Below are 19,191 nucleotides of genomic sequence, written 5' to 3' on the forward strand. Positions count from 1 at the left end.
AGCTACTTGGGAAGCTGAGGTGAAAGGATCACTTGAACCCAGGAGTTTGAGGTTGCAGTGAACTGTGATCTTACCACTGCCCACTGTAGCCTGGGCAGGAGAGCAAGACCCTGTCTTTGAAAAGAAAAATCCTTGTCCTTTTTATTATGTATTATGATTTTAATAATGAGGCTAGTTCATGACATAGAAATACTAATTTAAAACAGTTTTGGATTTAAAAGTGTTTACTGAGTTAGAACAATGTTTTTCAAGAATTAATATACATAATTGGGTTAAATGACCCTTATCTCCATGTTGAGGAAATATTTACTAGTTATGTGTTTCATTGTTAGGAATAGCAATAGTTGCTGTTTACTCTCTTTAAAAAGCTGGACATCCGTTGTAGAATTGTGTTTATTGTGTGACTAATCAAATTTTTATCGACTACCTACTACCAGTTAGCAAAGTTATTGATTTATAAATACTGGGTTGGGAGTGTGATGTAGATTAATTCCTACCAAAAGGACTTTTGGCATAGTTTTTATTCTGGTTGTTTTTGATGGATTTTTTTTTTTTTTTTTTGAGATGAAGTTTTGCTCTTGTTGCTCAGGCTGGAGTGCGATGGCACGATCTTGACTCACTGCAACCTCTGCCTCCCAGGTTCAAGTGATTCTTTTGTGCCTCAGCTTCCCGAGTAGCTGGTATTACAGGCGTGCACCACCACGCCTGGCTAATTTTGTATTTTTAGTAGAGGTGGCGTTTCAACATGTTGGTCAGGCTGGTCTCGAACTCTGGACCTTAGGTGATCCGCCTGCCTCTGCCTCCCAAAGTGCTGGGATTACAGGTGTGAGCCACCACACCTGACAATGGATGGTTTTATGAATAGTTGAGTTTGTTATGAACTGCATGTTCAAAATGCATTTGTGACAAGTTTTTTGAAAAACAGAGATCAATATATACATTTCCCCCTAATATGATGGTTCCATTTATTAAAGTTAATTGAGGTCCTTGAAGGGAAGAAAATTAATTGGAGGCTAAATTTATAAGTATAGGTTACAAGGATAAGGAACAAGAATGTCATTTGGAATAATTGTTGCAGGCTATTTTATACAGTTGGGATAGAACTTGTTTTTGTATATGAGACTCTGAATTGAGCAGCTATTGTAAAGTGTAAATAATCATTCTAAGCTGTGTTAAGCCTCAGATACTTGTATATAGATGTATTTTCAACAAATAATAGATATTGCAAAATAAGTATGATATTAGAGGTTGCATGATGTGTTGGGAAAAAAACATTGATTTTTGAGCTAATATGAGGTTGGATCCTGTTTCTACCACTTGCTAGTTGTATCTTTGAGCTAGTTGCCTAATTTCTCTGAGCTTCATTTTCATCATCTGTAAAAATGGAGGTTATGAAACTTGAATATAAAGTGAAACATGGTGTTTGGTACTCTATAAATGATAATTTCATTATTATTAGTATGATCATTGTTATATTAATGCCTAGGAAAAGAATTATGTTAGCCTTTTGGGAAAAGGCATGTGTAAATGAATAAAAACTAACATATGAGGTAGTCTTAGAAATATATCTGAGGCTACTCAGGCCTAGCTAGTAGTGTAGCTCAGTCAAATTCTTGCTTTAATCAATCAATAAAAATAATTTAGGCCATAGTCTAAATAAAATATTAACTAATTAGATTTTATGTTTGTAAATTTTGCAGTGCTTCAAAGCAATTTATTAATTCAGTCACCTATTCTAATGCAAACATTTGAGTGCCTTCTCTGTGTCAGATATTGTGCTGGTGGCTGGGAGTACAGTGGCAAACAAAACAACATAGTTCCTGTTCTTAAGAAGTTTACAGGTTAGTGTGGGAGACAGACAACAGGAGTCACGTCATAACCATGGAATCACGTGTGGAAAGGGCTAGGAGAGGATGAGACAGAGGACTTCATCTTGAGACTAGTGGTACCGGGGAGGGGTGCCCTTGAGAAAGGGACATTGAAATTGAGACCTGAGGAATCAGTAGGAGTTGGCCAGGTGAAGCTAGGAGGAGGGACAGCATGCACAAAGGCAGAAAAGAATTTGTCATGTTTGAGGAACAAAGGGAAGGCCAGTGACTGCAGCAGGGAGGGAGTAAGGGGGAGAGGAGCTTAGTGTTTGAGGGAAGCTGGTGAGGCCAAATCCTTTAAAGCCTTGTAGTGCATATTAAGGATTTTGAAATTTATCTTGAGAGGAAACCATCAAAGAGTTTTAAGTAAGGGAATGATGAAATCAGATTCTTATTTGTAATTCTACTCTGCAGCTTTGTAGAAATGAACTCAAGAGAAGCCAATGTGTGTGGCCAGGAGACCCTGTGGAAGATTCTCACCTTTTCAGGTGAGGGTGATAGTTGGTTGTCTAGTGATGATGGCAGTGGAGATGGAAAGTGAACTGATTGGAGAGTTTTATAGGAGGGAAAATTGGCAGGACTTGCTTAGAGATTAGACCTGGAGGATGAGGTAGAGAGAGAGGTGACCGGGACGCCCCTGAGATTTCTGGTGTGAGCTGCTGGGTGGATGGGGAAGCTCAGAGAGGAAGTAACATTGAGAGGAAATTTTTTAAAAGTTTAAAAATTTAGCATAGGGTAGATGAAAAACATCCAAGTGAAGCTATGAAATTGACATGGATGTGCAGTCTGGAACTTGTAAGGGAAACTTGAGCTAGAAAGAGAAATTGGCAAATTATCCATGGTGTTTAAAGCTGTGATCACCTAGAGATATCTCAGTATGAAGTGATTAGAGGCCCAGGATTAACTTGTGAGGGAATGCCACCATTTGGAGGTTAAGAGAGGAAGATGGGAAGAGAAGCAGCAGAAGGAATGCTGGCCTTAAGAGTGTGGGGTCACAGAAGTCCACAGTGTTTCAAGGCAGGGACCTGCTGAATGCAGCTGAGCATTTATTTACATTTTCCAAGATGAGAGCTGACATATCTTTTATTGTATTTAGCAAGAGCAGCTTCATTGAGGTGGTAGAAATGTAACTAGACTGGAATGGGTTGGAGATGAATGATGAATGGGAGGGGACAAAATGGAAACAAGAATGTATGACTTTCCAGAAGTTTGGCTGTGAAAGAATATAGGGTGATACTGGAGGGGGTGATATAGGGTCAAGGGAAGACTTTTTTTTTTTTTTTTTTTTTTTTTGAGAGGGAGTCTCGCGCTGTCGCCGGGGCTGGAGTGTAGTGGCCGGATCTCAGCTCACTGCAAGCTCCGCCTCCCGGGTTTACGCCATTCTCCTGCCTCAGCCTCCCGAGTAGCTGGGACTACAGGCGCCCGCCACCTCGCCCGGCTATTTTTTTGTATTTTTTAGTAGAGACGGGGTTTCACTGCGTTAGCCAGGATGGTCTCGATCTCCTGACCTCGTGATCCGCCCGTCTCGGCCTCCCAAAGTGCTGGGATTACAGGCTTGAGCCACCGCGCCCGGCCATACATTTTTTGGTTTTTAAGGTGGAAAAGTCTAGGTCCTGACCCACTTAGGGTTGTACCTGATGAAACCAGGATCATTTACTTACACAGGTAGTGTATTAGGAAACTCTTCTTGGTGAGGATTGAATGAACGAATGCATATCAGCACTCCATACATGGAAAGCGTTTAAATGTTGACTCTGTTGGCAGAATCAGGCTGAGTGGTCCAGAGCCCCCATGGATCTGGTCCTGTTCCAAGCTCTTTAGTAAGGATGCTCTCTTGCAACCCCTCTGCATTTTCTCAGTTTCATTCTTCCTCTCCCCAAAATCTATTCTTTCGTTTCTTTGAAAATTTCTACCTGCCTATCTAACCCCATGACACGCTTCCACACTGCTCCAGTTTCCACTCTTTTCCTCCCTCTGACCCTCTTTGGCATCAACTCTGTAATTGTGGTTCCTAACTATTGGGCTGAGATTTCCTGCAGTGCTTCAGAGTTATCTCAGGGGGTCAGGAATCCATACGCATATTAAGTGCCATCTGTGGATGAATAAATAATGTGTCTTGTAAATATGTGCTAATGTTTTTCAAATGTATGTGGCTGCTGTTTTGATTAATAAGAAATCCTTTAAAAGCTTTTAAACTTTGTTGTTACTTTTATTATGGATATTTTCACTCAGTTCTAAAAGAACTGATTTATTAAGGCTGGACACATTTTTTGACCTTAAAAAAGAATGTTCATACTTGACAAGGTTAGGATCATTGCTCTACAACATTGAGTTTTCCTTCATGTTCTTGACTATTATCTTTTCTTTTCCTGTCTCTTTAACAGACTCGTAAATTACTTAAGGGCAGGGGTTGTGGTTCTTTCTTCTTCCTTGTACCCTACTGCAGAGGTTGGCAAGCTACAGCCCTTGGGCCAAATCCAGCTCACTGCCTGTTTCATAACTCCCTTCCAGCTAAGAAGCTTTTACAGGTGAACCTTTGCAATCAACCTGATGCTAAGAGAACACTAACTTTGAACTCCAGTTAAGCAAAATGTTCTTCCTGAGAAATAATTCCATTCTTGTCATTAGTAGAACTGTATTATATAAATTATATTCAATTATTATTAATTTTTTATTTTGAATTTTGTCAATAAAATTCTCATAGAAATTTGTTAGAAAACAAATTTGTTTTATAAGTACCTACATAATACCCTCATTTGCCTCTTGGCCTGCATTTCTGAAAATTTTGCTGTCTGATCCTTTATAGAAAAAGTTTGAGGACCCCTGCTTCGTAGTCATAGGTTTTTTTTTTTTTTTTTTTTTTTTTTTTGAGATGAAGTCTTGCTCTGTTGCCAGGCTGGAGTGCAGTGGCACGATCTCGGCTCACTGCAACCTCTGCCTCCCGGGTTCACACCATTCTCCTGCCTCAGCCTCCTGAATAGCTGGGACTACAGGCGCCCACCACCACGCCCAGCTAATTTTTTGTGTTTTAGTAGAGACGGGGTTTCACTGTGTTAGCCAGGATGGTCTCGATCTCCTGATCTCGTGATCTGCCCACCTCGGCCTCCCAAAGTGCTGGGATTATAGGCGTGAGCCACCGCGCCCAGCCCATAGTTATAGTTTCTATCTGTTTAATATCTGAATTGTTGGAGGAACTTTAAGAAAATATACATATTTATAAGCATAAATATATATATTCCTCTACCCTGGGGAATCTGAATCAGTACATCAGGGGTGGAGCCTGGGAACTTACATTTTTAACAAATTATTGAATTGTTTGGGAATCACTTCCTTTTAGTGCATTCGTAGAGTTGAACCCTGAGAGATAATGAAATGAATATTGAGTTAGTTATATGTCAGAGGATAAATTCTTACTTCAGCATTTATTAACTATGAGACCTTATCCAAGTAACTACTTGTTTTGCTGGTTTAAAAATTTTTTAGTTATTTTGTTTATAGACAGTTTTGCTTACTTTCTACAGTGGTAGTTCTTTTACCTTTGGAGGTTTATTAGAACCTCTTTCAGAATCTGACAAAAGTAAATAGCCCCTCCCTCTAGAAGGGTGCACCTGTGTTAGTTTCCTGTGACTACCAAAACAAATTACTACAGGAGTGCTTAAAGCAACATAAACTTATTCTCTGACTGTTCTGGAGGCCCGACATTCAAATCAAGGTATCTGCAGGGCCGAGATCCCCCCGAGAGGTTCTAAGGGAGATCCCTCACCTCTTCCAACATCTGGGCTGCGTTCCTGGGCTTGTGGCTGCATCACTCAGCCTCGGTCTCCAGGGTCACATTGCCGCCCCTTCGTCTCCATGTATCTCTTACAGAAGGACTCTTGTCATTGGATTTAAGGTCCATCTGGATAATCCAGGATAAGCACTTCCTCTCAATATTCTTAACTTAATCACATTTTTTATCATATAAAGTAACATTCACAGGTTCCAAGGATTTGACATAGATATCTTTGGGGTTGTGGAGGGGTACATTTTTCAGCTTTCCATAGAACCTTTGCACATGGTCACAGTTTTACAGTTTCAAGGAGTCACAACTCTGAAGTCCGTTTATGGATCCTATGGACTCTAGGTTTGGGCTCCTTGCTCAGTGAGAACCTTACACCTATAGTGTGTTCTAGTTAATCTCTTTATTCTTTCCTGTCTCTGTGTCATATGCTTACATTCATCATCCCATTAATACCATTTTCAAAATGATGTTTTTTTCTTGTAACTTTAGATTTTTCCATGTATGGTTTGCTGTTTAGGTTAATTTCTCTGATTCCCTTAGGAACTGTTTATCCTTTGATAAGCTTCTTGTTAAAAAGAAAGCCCTCCCTAAGCCTTTTTACTTCATTCTGCAGTAGGGAGACTAACTTCTGTGCCAACACAGATAACCAGTAATGCTTCTAGTGAGAAGAAACACCTTGATTGAGTATCTGCTGTGCCAGGCCGTTTGACAAGTGCTTACACGTGGTTTGTTATTTAATATTGAAAACAATCCTGTCGAGGAAAGGTGGTATCAGTGAGCAAATAAAGGTCTGTGGAAGTTAGGTTACGTGCACAATGTGAGTGATAGAGCTGGCAAGAGCCAAGCTAGTCTTTGAGTGAAGGTCTCGTCTAAAGCCCGTGTGTTTTCATTATACCATGAAAACACAGCACACTTCACTTTTAGTTAAATGGTTAGTAATCTCATTAGACAGGGGCCACCTATGTTTTGTTTTCACTGGGTTCTAGTCACATGTACAGTGCTTACTTACAGTATTACTTTGCACAAGTATCTTCTCTGATCCTTAGCTTTAAATAACACTAATATCTGGGTGGTATGTCTTTTAGAGCTGTTGTAGAAATTGAGAAAATATAGATTGAAAGCCCCTCCAAATAGAAAAATTTTGCTACTATGTAGTATAAATACAATTAATTGGTTTCTCATTTTAGAATATTCTTAATACTTTATTCTTTTCCTTTTTTAGATTTCAAGATTTGGGAATGTGGCCAAACCTCAAACCAGAGGATACATTAACCCCAACTATGAATTTCATTGCTTAAAACCTCTTAGATATTTGGTTGGCTGTTGTGAATTCTTACATTCTGCTTTCTGTTCTTTTAAGGGGCATCCCCAACTTTGTGTAGCTCAGTTCTACTTAGGATATCTACATTTGTGATAACTTTCTGAGCAGTTCTCTTTCCTAGGTCAGTTTTTAACTCCTCTCATTACCTCTTTGCCATGGGTTTAGCTGGTGGCTTGGAACTGTGCTCTGGAGACTTCCTCTTTTTTCTTGTCTCCCTCTTGTAATTTATTCATACCATCATTTATCTATAGATAGTCTCTTCCGCAGAGTTAATATCCCATCTTGCTGCTTCATCTCACTAGTACTGTCTCCTTCTATCTTTGCTCTTATCCTGCAGGATATGAAGATACTCTCATCTTTTTTGTTTTTTAGGCAGAGTCTCACTCTGTCGCCCAGACTGGAGTGCAGTGGCGGGATCTCAGCACACTGCAACCTCCACCTCCCAGGTTCAAGCAATTCTCGTGCCTCAGCCTCCTGAGTAGCTGAGACTACAGGTACGCACCACCATGCCTGGCTAATTTTTGTATTTTTTGTAGAGACAGAGTTTCATCATGTTGGCCAGGCTGGTTTTGAACTCCTGGCCTCAAGGGGTCCACCCACCTTGGCCTCCCTAAGTGCTGGATTACAGGCGTGAGCCACTGTGCTCAGCCAAGATACTCCCATCTTTAAAAAAAATCCACATTTAGCAAACTAGCCTCCATCATTCCCAACAGCTCTTCATTCCTTTCCTCTGACCCATATGTTATCAGTTCCTTTTACCTACTGGCTTTTCTGTTGTTTATAACATAACATTAAGGATTCTGATGCTCTAATAACCTGACCCAAGCCTGTCTTATCTTTTGGGTGCTCCCTCTCTTTATGCTTTCTGCTGCAGTGTAGAATGTCCCTCCTATCAAGACCCAGTCCTTTTGTTTGGATTTCATTCCTCCCTGCTTGCTCATAAACCTTCCTTCATTGTCAATGTCGTCTTTCTTTAACTTTCATAAAAACTCTTGACTTTCCAATACTTTTAAAGAATTGGAGGATATGGTAGCCTGGGTCTATGTTTCCAAATATCAGCAAGAGACTGGAGCTAAATAGTGTCTCCCCACTTTGGGTGGTGAATGTTCTCTTTATTTAAACACAGTCCCACTGCTCCCTGTTGTCATATAGGAAGCCTACTTCCCTCTATTGTCACCTGTGTGGTGATAAAACAGGAATTTTGTATTCCCTGGCCTAAAGTCTGGTATCTGACTTTTAAAAGTAATCCTATAACCTGAATTTGTATTTATAGATATAATCTTATTTCTTCTTGTTCTCAGTGCCAGCTATCTCCCCCAGAAGTTTACTACCCAGGCATGTTCTCCCTGTCTTTGGTATCTCTTCCCTTCATATTTCAGCTCAAAATGACTTCTTTTCCTAGCTTCTGTGGTACATATTTTCATGTGTATTGTATTATTTCACAGTTTGTTTTTTATTCCCAATAAGTGAGCAAACTTCTTGAAGACGGGGATTGTATTAGATCAATTAAAAAGTTGACTTAAGTTTTATATGGAAGGAAACATAACTTTAAAAAACAAAAATCACACAGCTAAGTGAGATGCTGGCGTGATGATGGGCATATGAGATGCTGGCATGATGATGGGCATGAGAGCTGAATATGACAGGGAACAGCATATTCAAGATTCCGGTCTATCCATACTCCAGGGCATACATCTGTTGACTGGAAAGACAGGCAAATTGTGTATACTATTTAAAATGTTTATCTGTTTTAATTTTTCTTTTTTCCTTCCACCCTCTATCTTCCCTCATGTTCTACTTTCTCTTGAATTGCATTAATGACTTCATGATAGAATTCTAGTATACTTTTATATCTTCTGCAGTGGTAGAACCCTGTGTCTCTCTGAAGAAAATAAAACCAGTTGAATGAATGAACGTATCAATAAGTGCTTTGGGGGATAGTGAACAGGAGGTGGTGTAAATTAATTATATTTACCATCTGTGTTTTTCTTTGCAACTAATTCAGTCAGACAGGGAGGAACCACAGAGTTATGTTTCTTCTGCTTGACTTAAAATATCTCAAAATTCCTTTCCGGCTCTAAATTTCTTTAAGATCAAAACCCTTACTATATATAATAGTTCAGTTCTAAAGCTTTTTAGAGCTGCGTTAGCAAAACAGAGAGGTATCCATGTTGTACACGTATTCCTGGCAATTTGGTGTAATCCTTTACCTTTAGGAGATGTTAGAATTTCCTTTTTTCCATTTGCTCATTTTAGGAATTGTATTAGTCTGTTCTTACACTGCTAATAAAGACATACCCAAGACTGGCTAATTTATAAAGGAAAGAGGTTTGAATGACTCACAGTTCCACATGACTGGGGAGGCCTCACAATCATGGTGGAAAGCGGATGAGGTGCAAAGTCATATCTTACGTGGTGGCAGGCAAGAGAGAGCTTGTGTAAGGGAACTCCTCTTTATAAAACCATCAGATCTCGTGAGACTTATTCACTATCATGAGAACAGTGTGGGAAAGACCGCCACTCATGATTCAGTTACCTCCCACCAGATCCTTTCCACGACACGTGGAAATTATGGGAACTATAATTCAAGATGAGATTTGGGCAGGGACACAGCCAAACCATATCAGGAATCTGAGGCAAATACTGCTAAATTTCATTACTTAGTTTAAGTTTTCCCAATGTTATAAAATTAAAGGACCTTTGATTTACATTTGAATATCTGAATTTAGTGTAGTGTCCTATTGCTCAACTTATGCATAAATGAAAGGAGCTATTTAAAAGGATGAGACAAGAAACCTTTGAGCAAGTTGGGGATTTTGTACAGGTGGAAGTGCTGTTATTGGGACATACTATAGAAAGAAACTTAAGATGTAAAGTCTTAGCTACCTCAACTGTGAGTGGTTTAACACAATTATTTTTATTTTTTTTTGAGACGGAGTCTCGCACTGTTGCCCAAGCTGGAGTGTAGTGACGTGGTCTCGGCTCACTGCAAGCTGTGCCTACCAGGTTCATGCCATTCTCCTGCCTCAGCCTCCTGAGTAGCTGGGACTATAGGCGCCTGCCACCACACCCAGCTAATTTTTTTTTTTTTTTTTTTTTTTTTTTTAGTAGTGACGGGGTTTCACCATGTTAGCCAGGATGGTCTCAATCTCCTGACCACGTTATCTGCCCCTCTCAGCCTCTCAAAGTGCTGGGATTACAGGCGTGAGCCACCGCGCCCTGCCAACACAATTAATTTGAACCAGGCTACTTTGGGGGAGAGGTTGTTAGATAGTAAATGGAAGCAAATAAACACGAAACAAAAGGAGTGCAGTCCATTTAGTAATGTCTCCCATTATTACTTTGATCTGGAGGAAAAAAGATATTTACTATTTGGCCCATCACAGAAAAAGTTTGCTGAGTCCTGCTCCAGGGTAAATATCCAGAAGCAGGTTTTCTGAGTCACATTGTAAATGTATGTTTAACTTCATGAGAAGCTGCCAAACTCTTTTCTGGAGTGGCTGTACCATCTTGCATTCTGTCAGCAATGTTCCAGTTGTTCTCTACCCTCACTAGCTCTTGATATTGCCAATATTTTAAAATTTTACTCATTTTAGTAAATGTATGAAGGTAGCTTGTCGTGTTTTTAATTTTCATTTCCCTAGTGGCTAATGATGTTGAACATCTTTTCATATAGTTATTTGCCATCTGTGTGTCCTCTTTGGTGAAGTGTCCAAGTCTTTTCTTAATTTTTTTAATTGGGTGGTTTGTTATCTTAATGCTGAGTTTTGAGAGTTGTTTTTTATTTTTTTGTTTGAGATGGAGTTTCACCCTTGTTGCCCAGACTGGAGTGCAGTGGCATGATCTCGGCTTGCTGCAATTTCCGTACCCCCGCCTGGGTTCAAATGATTCTCCTGCCTCAGCCTCCCGAGTAGCTGGGATTACAGGCATGTGCCCAGCTAATTTTATATTTTTAGTAGAGACCGGGTTTCTCCATGTTGGTTAGGCTGGTCTCGAACTCACGACCTCAGGTGATACACCAACCTCAGCCTCCCAAAGTGCTGGGATTATAGGTGTGAGCCACTGCGCCCGGCTGAGAGTTTTTTATATACTCAGGATATAAACCCTTTGTTGGATATGTGATTGCATATTATTTTCTCTCATTTTATTCTCTTAACAGTGTCTTTTCCTCATTAAAATGTTTACATTTTGATAAAGTCTAATTTATTGACTTTTTAAAAAAAAATTGGGCAGCCCCCAAGCCAGAATAGGTTGAGAGAGACTCCCCAATTCATTGATGTTATTTTCTTCTATGGATTGTGTTTTTCATGTCATGTCTGAGAGTACTTTGCCCAAACCCAGGTTATGGATATTTTCTCCTGTGTTTTCTTCTAGGAGTTTTATAGTTCTGCATTTTATGTACATCTCTGTGATCCATTTTGAATTAATGATTGTATAAGGTGTGAGGTTTGGGTCAAGGTTCACATTTTTTTTTGCAACATTATTTGTTGAAAAGACTATTCTTTTTCCATTCAGGTGACTTTACATCTTTGTCAAAGATCATTTGACCATACTTACATAGTCTATTTCAGGACCCTCTTTTCTGTTCTGTTGATTTATGTGTCTGTCCCTTCACCAATACCACACCATCTTAATTATTATAGTTTTATGGTAAGTTTTAAAAATGGGTAGTGCGATTCTTCCAACTTTATTTTTTTTCAAAGTTATTTTAGCTAGTCTAGTTTGCTGACTTTTCTATATAAATTTTAATAACCACTTATGTGCAAACATTTTAAATGTGGTTTTGACTAGATTTGAGTTTTATTTGTAGATCAAGTTGTGGGTAAATAGACATTTTTGCTATGTTGAGTCTTTTAATCCACAACCATAGTATGTCTCTTCATTTTGGGCCTTTTTGATTTCTTTCTCAGTGTTTGGTAGTTTTGACTATATAGATCTTGTTCATGTGTTGGAGAGGAGCTTTTGTAAATAGTATTTGTAAAAAATTTCAATTTCCTCTTGTTCTTTTCTCGTGTAAATATGATTGATAGTCATGTCAGTCTTGTATCCTGCAACTTTGCTAAACTCACTTATTAGGAATAGGAACTTTTTGTAAATCATTTAGGATATTCTACATAGGCAGTATTGTCATTTGTGAATAAGAATTTTATCTCTTCCTTTCCAATTTTTTGTTTCTTCTTATTAAGCTAGCTAGGACTTCTGGTACAATATTAAGTAAGAGCGATGAGAGTGGACATCTCTGCCTTGTTTTTAATCTTAGGGAGAAACATTCTAAATACTACTAAATACTATGTTTGTTGTAGTTTTTGTGTGTAATACTTTATCACACTGAGAAAATTTTTTTTAATCCTAGTTTGCTGAGAGTTTTTATTATTATTGGATACTGAAATTTATTGAATGCTTTTTCTGCATAAATTCATATGATTATGAGACTTTCTTATTTTAAAAAATTTTATTTGTTAGATTTTTGATTCAGAGGGTACATGTGCAGGTTTGCTACATGAGTATATTGCATGATGCTAAAGTTTGGGCTTCTAGCCCAGATAGTGAAAACAGTACCTAATAGGTAGTTTTTCCATCCTTTCCCCCTCCCTCCATGCCATTCCTTTTTGGAGTCCTCAGTGTCTACCATTCCCATCTTTGTGTCTGTGTGTATCCAATGTTTAGGTCCCCCTTATAAGTGATGACATGCAGTATTTGGTTTTTTGTTTCTGTGTTAATTCCCTTAGGGTAATGGTTTCCAACTGTATCCATGTTGCTGCAGAGGACATGATTTCATTCTTTTTTATTTTTATTTTTTTAAATTGCTGTGGAAGGTTTTCTTCTTTAGACAGTTAATGTGGTGAATTATATTGATTGAATTTTTTTTTTTTTTTTGAGACAGAGTCTCACCCTGTTGCCCAGCCTGGAGTACAGTGGCTCAATCTCTGCTCACTGCAACCTCTGCCTCCTGGGTTCAAGCAATTCTTGTGCTTCAACCTCCCAAGTAGCTGGGACTATAGGCATGCGCCATCACACACAGCTAATTTTTGTGTTTTTAGTAGAGATGGGGTTTCACCATGTTGGCCAGGCTAGTCTCAAACTTCTGACCTCAAGTGATTGCCCACCTTGGCTTCCCAAAGTTCTGGGATTACGGGCATGAGCCACTGTGCCCGGCCTGATATTTGGATATTGGACCAGCCTTGCATTCCTAGGGTAAACCTAACTTGGTCACGGTATATACTGTTGGATTCCATTTGCTAATATCCTATTGATGATTTTTGCCTCTGTTCGTGATGGTTTTAGTCTGTAGCTTTTGTTTGCTTGTCTTTTTCTGGTTTTGGTATCTGGGCAATACTGGCCTCATAAACTTGAGAGCATTCCTTCCTTTTCTGTTTTCTAGGAGAGATTGCATACAGTTTGTATTATTTCTTTTTTGAAATGTCAGGTAGAAAATGCCAGTGAAACCGTCTGGGCCAAATTATTTTTTGGAAGGTTTTTGACTCTAAAATCAATTTCTTTAATAGAAATTGGTTATCTGTTCATCTTAGATGAGTTTTGATAGTTAGTAATTGGTGGTTTTCAAGGAATTGGTCCATTTCACCTAAGTTGTCAAATTTAGTTTCTAAAGTAGTTCATAGTACTGATGGTCCCTGACTTTTCATGGTTTTACTCACAATTTCTTGACTTTATGATGGTATGAGAGTGACATGCATTCAATAATGCTTGTATCCATACAACCATTCTGTCTTTCACTTTTAGTACCGTATTCAGTAAATCACATGAGATATTCAACACTTTTTTATAAAATAGGCTTTGTGTTAAAAATGCATTTTTGACTTGCTGTATTTTCAATGTACAATGGGTTTATCAGGAACCCCATGATAAATCAAGGAACATCTGTAGTGATGTCTTCTCTTTCATTTCTGATATTGGTGATTTATGGTTTTTATGGGTTTTTTTGTTGTTGTTGTTAAAAATTAATTCGATTACTTGTATTGGCCTTTTCAGAGTCACTTTTGCTTTCATTGATTTTCTCCATTTTTTTTTTTTTCATTTCATTGATTTCTGTGTTTGCCTTTGACTTTTGTATTTTGTTTTTTGATTCTTTGGTATTTAGTATTCTGTCAATCTGGAACTTGTTTACATCCCCCCAATTTTAAGTTTCTCTATGAATTTATTCAATGGCTGGCTTGAAGAACATTTTAAAAAGTCTCTATGTCTTCTACAATGTGCAGTTATATGACCACCACCACAGTTCCATTACCTCCTAAAGTAAATTTTTATACTTTTGATTTATTTGCTTTGGTGACTTAACATTTGTGGGTAGGGATATTTTTACTCTTTATTTTAGGAAAGTCATAGTACTTTTTGTAACACACACCCATTAGTTCTTTGATTTGTATACTTACTGGTCTAGCATTTTACTATAATCAATAGCCAGTAGCCAACATTAGAGAACTAACTAATCTGTGCACTTACATGTAATAAATTATTATGTGGCCATTAAAAATCATATTGTGGGAGAATAATGACAGCTAATTTTGTATGATATATTGAATTTCAAGTTGTATAAACCAGAATTTAAGAATCATTCATTTTTTATTTAAAAAAGTATACGTATACACAGAGAAAAATAACTGGAAGATATAGTATAAAATTTTAATAGTGTTTTCTTATCCCTGGATAGTGAGATTTGGGGTAATTTTCTGCCTTGTGTTTTTCAGTATTCTGATTTACTACAATGAATATATGTTGTTTTAATATTCAGAAAGCCTTATCTTTTTAGAAACCTATTTAAAATAATGTTTTAAAAATAAATTTTTGTCGGGCATGGTGGCTCACACCTGTAATCCCAATATTGTGGGAGCACAAGGTGGGAGGATCGCTTGAGCCCAGGAATCTGAGACCAGTGTGGGCAGCAAAGCGAGACCCCGTCTCTACAAAAGTAAAAAAAAATTAGCAGGGCATGGTGGCGGAGGCTGAGGCAGGAGGATCACTTGAGCTCAGCAGGTTGAGGCTGCAGTGAGCTTTGATTGTGCCACTGCACTCTAACCTGAGTAGCAGAGCAAGACCCAACCTCAAAAATAAAAATAAAAATAAGCCAATTTTGAGGGCTGGGTATGGTGGCTCACGCCTGTAATCCCAGAACTTTGGGAGGCCGAGGCAGGCAAATCACCTGGGATCAGGAGTTTGAGACCAACATGGCCAACATGGCAAAACCCTGTCTCTACTAAAAATACAAACATTAGCTGTATTTCATCATGCATGCTGGCGGTCCCAGCTACTTGAGACTGTGGTAGGAGAATTGTTTGAACCTGGGAGGTGGAGGCTGCAGTGAGCCAAGATTGCGCCACTGCACGCCAGTCTAGGTGACAGAGCAAGACTGTGTCAAAAAAAAAAAAAAAAGAAAGAAAGAAAGAAAAGCAAAGAAACTGAAAAATAAACGCATTTTCTAGTTTGTATTTGAATTTTATTGTAATTTTGGTAGTGTCAGTATTTGGAGTTTTTCTTTATTGTGAATATGTAAATCTACTCAGAGCTGAGCTATGTATAAAACTGTTTACTTTTACTTTCTTGCACAGAGTTGTTCCTAGATTTAATAATTTTTGTTTCTTTTGCTTACTTTGGTATGAAATGATCACTAATTCACCCCCAAGTCCTTTTCATTTTTAGATCTCCTTTCAAGTCATTCAGATGCTTCTCTGCCAATTTCATCTTTTTTGGAAAGTCTGTTTGGGAAATGCCTAACTTGCTCCAGTTTGGACTGGTTATCCACTAAGTCTGGTATACAGCCAACATCCTGATTATCTTTCTTCCCTATCATCCTCTCTCCTTGGTTGTGTTCCCAATTTTTTTTTCACATGTCTTTCTCTTTCTTGGTTTATTTCTCATTTTAGGGAAGCACATCATCCAATATCTTCATGAGAGCAAGAGGTTAATTTTTCAAAATGTCACACACTTGAAAATATTTTTCTTTGCTTGCACCTGATTGATTATTTTGCTGGGTGGAGAATTCTAGGTTGAAAGTAGTTTTTCTTTGGGATTTTTTTTTCCCTTTTTTTCTTCCCCCAAGTCAAGTGCAGTAGTGAGGAGAACAAGTTCAGTCTTTGTGAACAATCAATTGAAATAACTCACTACGTTTCTCCAGGATTTTGAAGTCATTATTATTTTAATAATAATCTCTACAATATTTTTTGCTTTCAGTAGCTATTGAGAAATTCCAAGTTAATCTGATTCCTTATCCTTATATGTGTCTTCTTTTTCCTTTCTGACGGTTTATTGGATCTTCTCTTTTTATTTATTGTTTTGAAATTTCATGGGGATGTATGTCTTGGTATAGGTCTGTTTTTATCCACTGTGCTAGCTATTTGATGTCCCATGTCAGAGTGGAAATCCACACCCTCAAATGCTCTTTAACTACATCTTTGATTTCTTTTTCTCTGTTCTTTTTTCTGGAACTCTTGTTATTTGAAGGCTGGATTTTGTGGAATTGTCTTCTAATGTTCAAGTCTTTTCTCGTTTTTCATCTTGTTTTTAAATCTCCTGTTTGGAAGATTATCTCAACTTTATCTCTCGGTTTTTCTATTGAGACTTTTATTTTTACAATTATGTTAATTTCCAGCAGGTCCTTTTTTTTCTTATTCTTGTCTCATGGTTATTATCATCATCTCATCCCTTACCTCAATATAGACATTAATGCTGGTCTCTTGAAGTTTTCTTTTTTGTGTAATGCCTGTTTCCTCAGATTCTTTATTTTTCTGTTTGCTTTGTTCTCTTTCACGTTAACCTTTTTCAGGTCTCTGGCAATACATGACTATGTAGGTAAGGAAAAACGTTTCCTTTGCTCTCAGGTTTCGCAGCTATGGCTTGTTTTGTTAGCCTAATTAGGCTAACAAAAGACAGATTGACAAGAGAAAAGGATACACATTTTATTTGATGTTAGCATTTTTTATGTGGCACAGGGGGCTTCATAGAAAAGAAGTGAAAACTCCAAAGAAGCATTTAGATTCAGGATTTTATATACTCCTTCCTTCCTTCCTTCCTTCCTTCCTTCCTTCCTTCCTTCCTTCCTTCCTTCCTTCCTTCCTTCCCTCCTTCCCTCCTTCCCTCCTTCCCTCCTTCCCTCCTTCCCTCCTTCCCTCCTTCCCTCCTTCCCTCCTTCCCTCCTTCCTTCCTTCCTTCCTTTTGTTTCTTTTTTTGATAGAGTCTCACTCTGTTACCCAGGCTGGAGTGCAGTGGTGCAATCTTGGCTCACTGCAACCTCCACCTCCCAGGTTCAAGCCGTCCTTCTGCCTTAGCTTCCCGAGTAGCTGGAACTACAGGTGTGTGCCACCATGCCTGGCTAATTTAAAAAAAAATTTTTTTAGTAGACATGGGGTTTCACCATGTTGGTCAGACTGATCTTGAACTCCTGACCTCAAGTGATTCGCCCTCCTCAGCCTCCCAAAGTGCTGGGATTACAGGAGTGAGCCACCATGCCTTTTCTTTTCTTTTCTCTCTTTTCTTTTTTTCTCTTTTCTTCTCTTCTTCTTTTTTTAAGAGACAGGGTCTCACTCTGTCTCCCAGGCTGGGGTGCAGTGGCGTGATTATAACTCACTGTAGCCTCGAACTTCTGGACTCAAGTGATCATCCCCTCTCACCTTCCCAAGTAGCTAGGACTATAAGCATGCATCAGCATGCCCAGGTAATTTCTTTTTAAATTTTTTTTTGTGGAGATGAGGTCTTGCTTTGTTGCCCATGCTGATCTTGAACTCCTAGACTCAAGCAATCCTCCCACGTCAGCCTTAGTGCTGGGATTACAGGTGTGAATCACCAAGCCTGGCTTTATATCCATTTTAACAAAGGGTAATAAATTGAAGAGAAATGACTGGATGAAGGAAACAGGTTTGAGCTTCTAAGAGTGGCAAATTGTAGGAAAGTGACTAGGAACTACATGGGGGAAACTAATGGAAGGAAAGCATTATTTTAATATGGTTTGCTGTGCAGACTCATCCCCGTGTTGACTCCCCATTCGTGGTGATAGGAATATTCTTTTCTTCCTAGTATCAGGAGGGTAACTTTCGCATGGGGAGTGTATGCCTTATTTCAAGCCAGAAGTGGGGATGACATAGAGCCCTTCACACATCTGCTTTTCTCATCCCCTTCAGCTGTCTGTTCTTGTTTTAAGAGTAAGGGATTAAAATGTTGATTTGTAGCCAAGCAAGTGGCTGTGGCTTATCAACATTGAGCCTCATTGTAGGGTGATCTTATTGGAATATTTCACTGGGGAACCCCAAATGTCAATATTTTTAGGTCTTTCCTCTTGAGGTGATAGATTTCCTAGAGGAGATTGTTCCAAACTCTTGGCTGCCATATCCTGGGAGCTTAGTGGGTGAAGGGGAGGGAATCATAGAGATGGATCTTTGTTGGCAGTAAACACATGTTTATTTAGTCCTAATGTTGTCAGGATGATTCTAACTTGTTATTTAACCTCACCCTGATTTTGCCACAGGCTTGTATTGACATAATTTTAACTTAGTTCTTCTCAAAGGAGATTGGGGTGGAGTCAGGATGTTTGGAATTACCTTTTGGATTGTAACAGACTATTGGCCAGGCAAGCTAAAAGTTTTGCAATACTGGTGAGCTGTAGGAAGAAGAATTCACCCAAAATGCCACTAGCTCCCCTTTTGAAAACAGTACAAGTTTAACTTAAACCAAATCTTAATGCCAGTGAAAGTTAATTCCCAGGTATTATCTTTGACTTTCCTGCTGTTCCCTAATTCATGCTTGACAGTGGTATTTCTGATTTTAATGATATTTGAAATTGGAATTCTAAAGATTTCTTTTACATAGGTAGGCAGAGTGGAAGCAAGAAGACTAGTTAGGAAGTCATTGCAGAAGTCCAGGCAAGAGCTATTGGTGGCTTGGATTAGAATGGTAGTAGTAGAGAGGGCCAGGCATGGTGGCTTATGCCTGTAATCCCAACACTTTGGAGGCTAAGGTGGGCGGATCACCAAGACCAGCCTGTCCAAGATGATGAAACCTTATCTCTACTAAAATACAAAAAAAAAAAAAAAAAATTAGCCAGATGTGGTGACGCACACCTGTAGTTCCAGCTACTCGGGAGGCTGAGGTGGGAGAATTGTTTAAACTTGGGAGGTAGAGGTTGCAGTGAGCTGAGATTGTGCCACTGCACTCCAGCCTGGGCAACAGAGTGAGACTGTCTCAATAATAATAATAATAATAATAAATGGTAGTAG

At 38.7% G+C, this 19,191-nt stretch overlaps 1 protein-coding gene across 3 annotated transcripts in view; it reads left to right on the plus strand.

Annotated features, from left to right (window-relative positions):
* The window catches only part of LPGAT1 (lysophosphatidylglycerol acyltransferase 1), a 95,158-nt gene that overhangs the window by 16,460 nt on the left and 59,507 nt on the right, over nucleotides 1-19,191 (plus strand). The window contains exon 3 of one of the 3 annotated variants that reach the window (XM_050780958.1): nucleotides 1,701-1,841. The exons of the other annotated variants lie outside the window; for them this stretch is intronic. Coding sequence (XP_050636915.1) covers nucleotides 1,701-1,841 — 141 coding nt within the window. The remainder of the gene's footprint in view (nucleotides 1-1,700; nucleotides 1,842-19,191) is intronic. 3 annotated transcript variants of the gene reach the window in all.

The sequence above is a fragment of the Macaca thibetana genome, chromosome 1 (genome assembly GCF_024542745.1).
Source record: "Macaca thibetana thibetana isolate TM-01 chromosome 1, ASM2454274v1, whole genome shotgun sequence".
Taxonomy (NCBI): Eukaryota; Metazoa; Chordata; class Mammalia; order Primates; family Cercopithecidae; genus Macaca; species Macaca thibetana.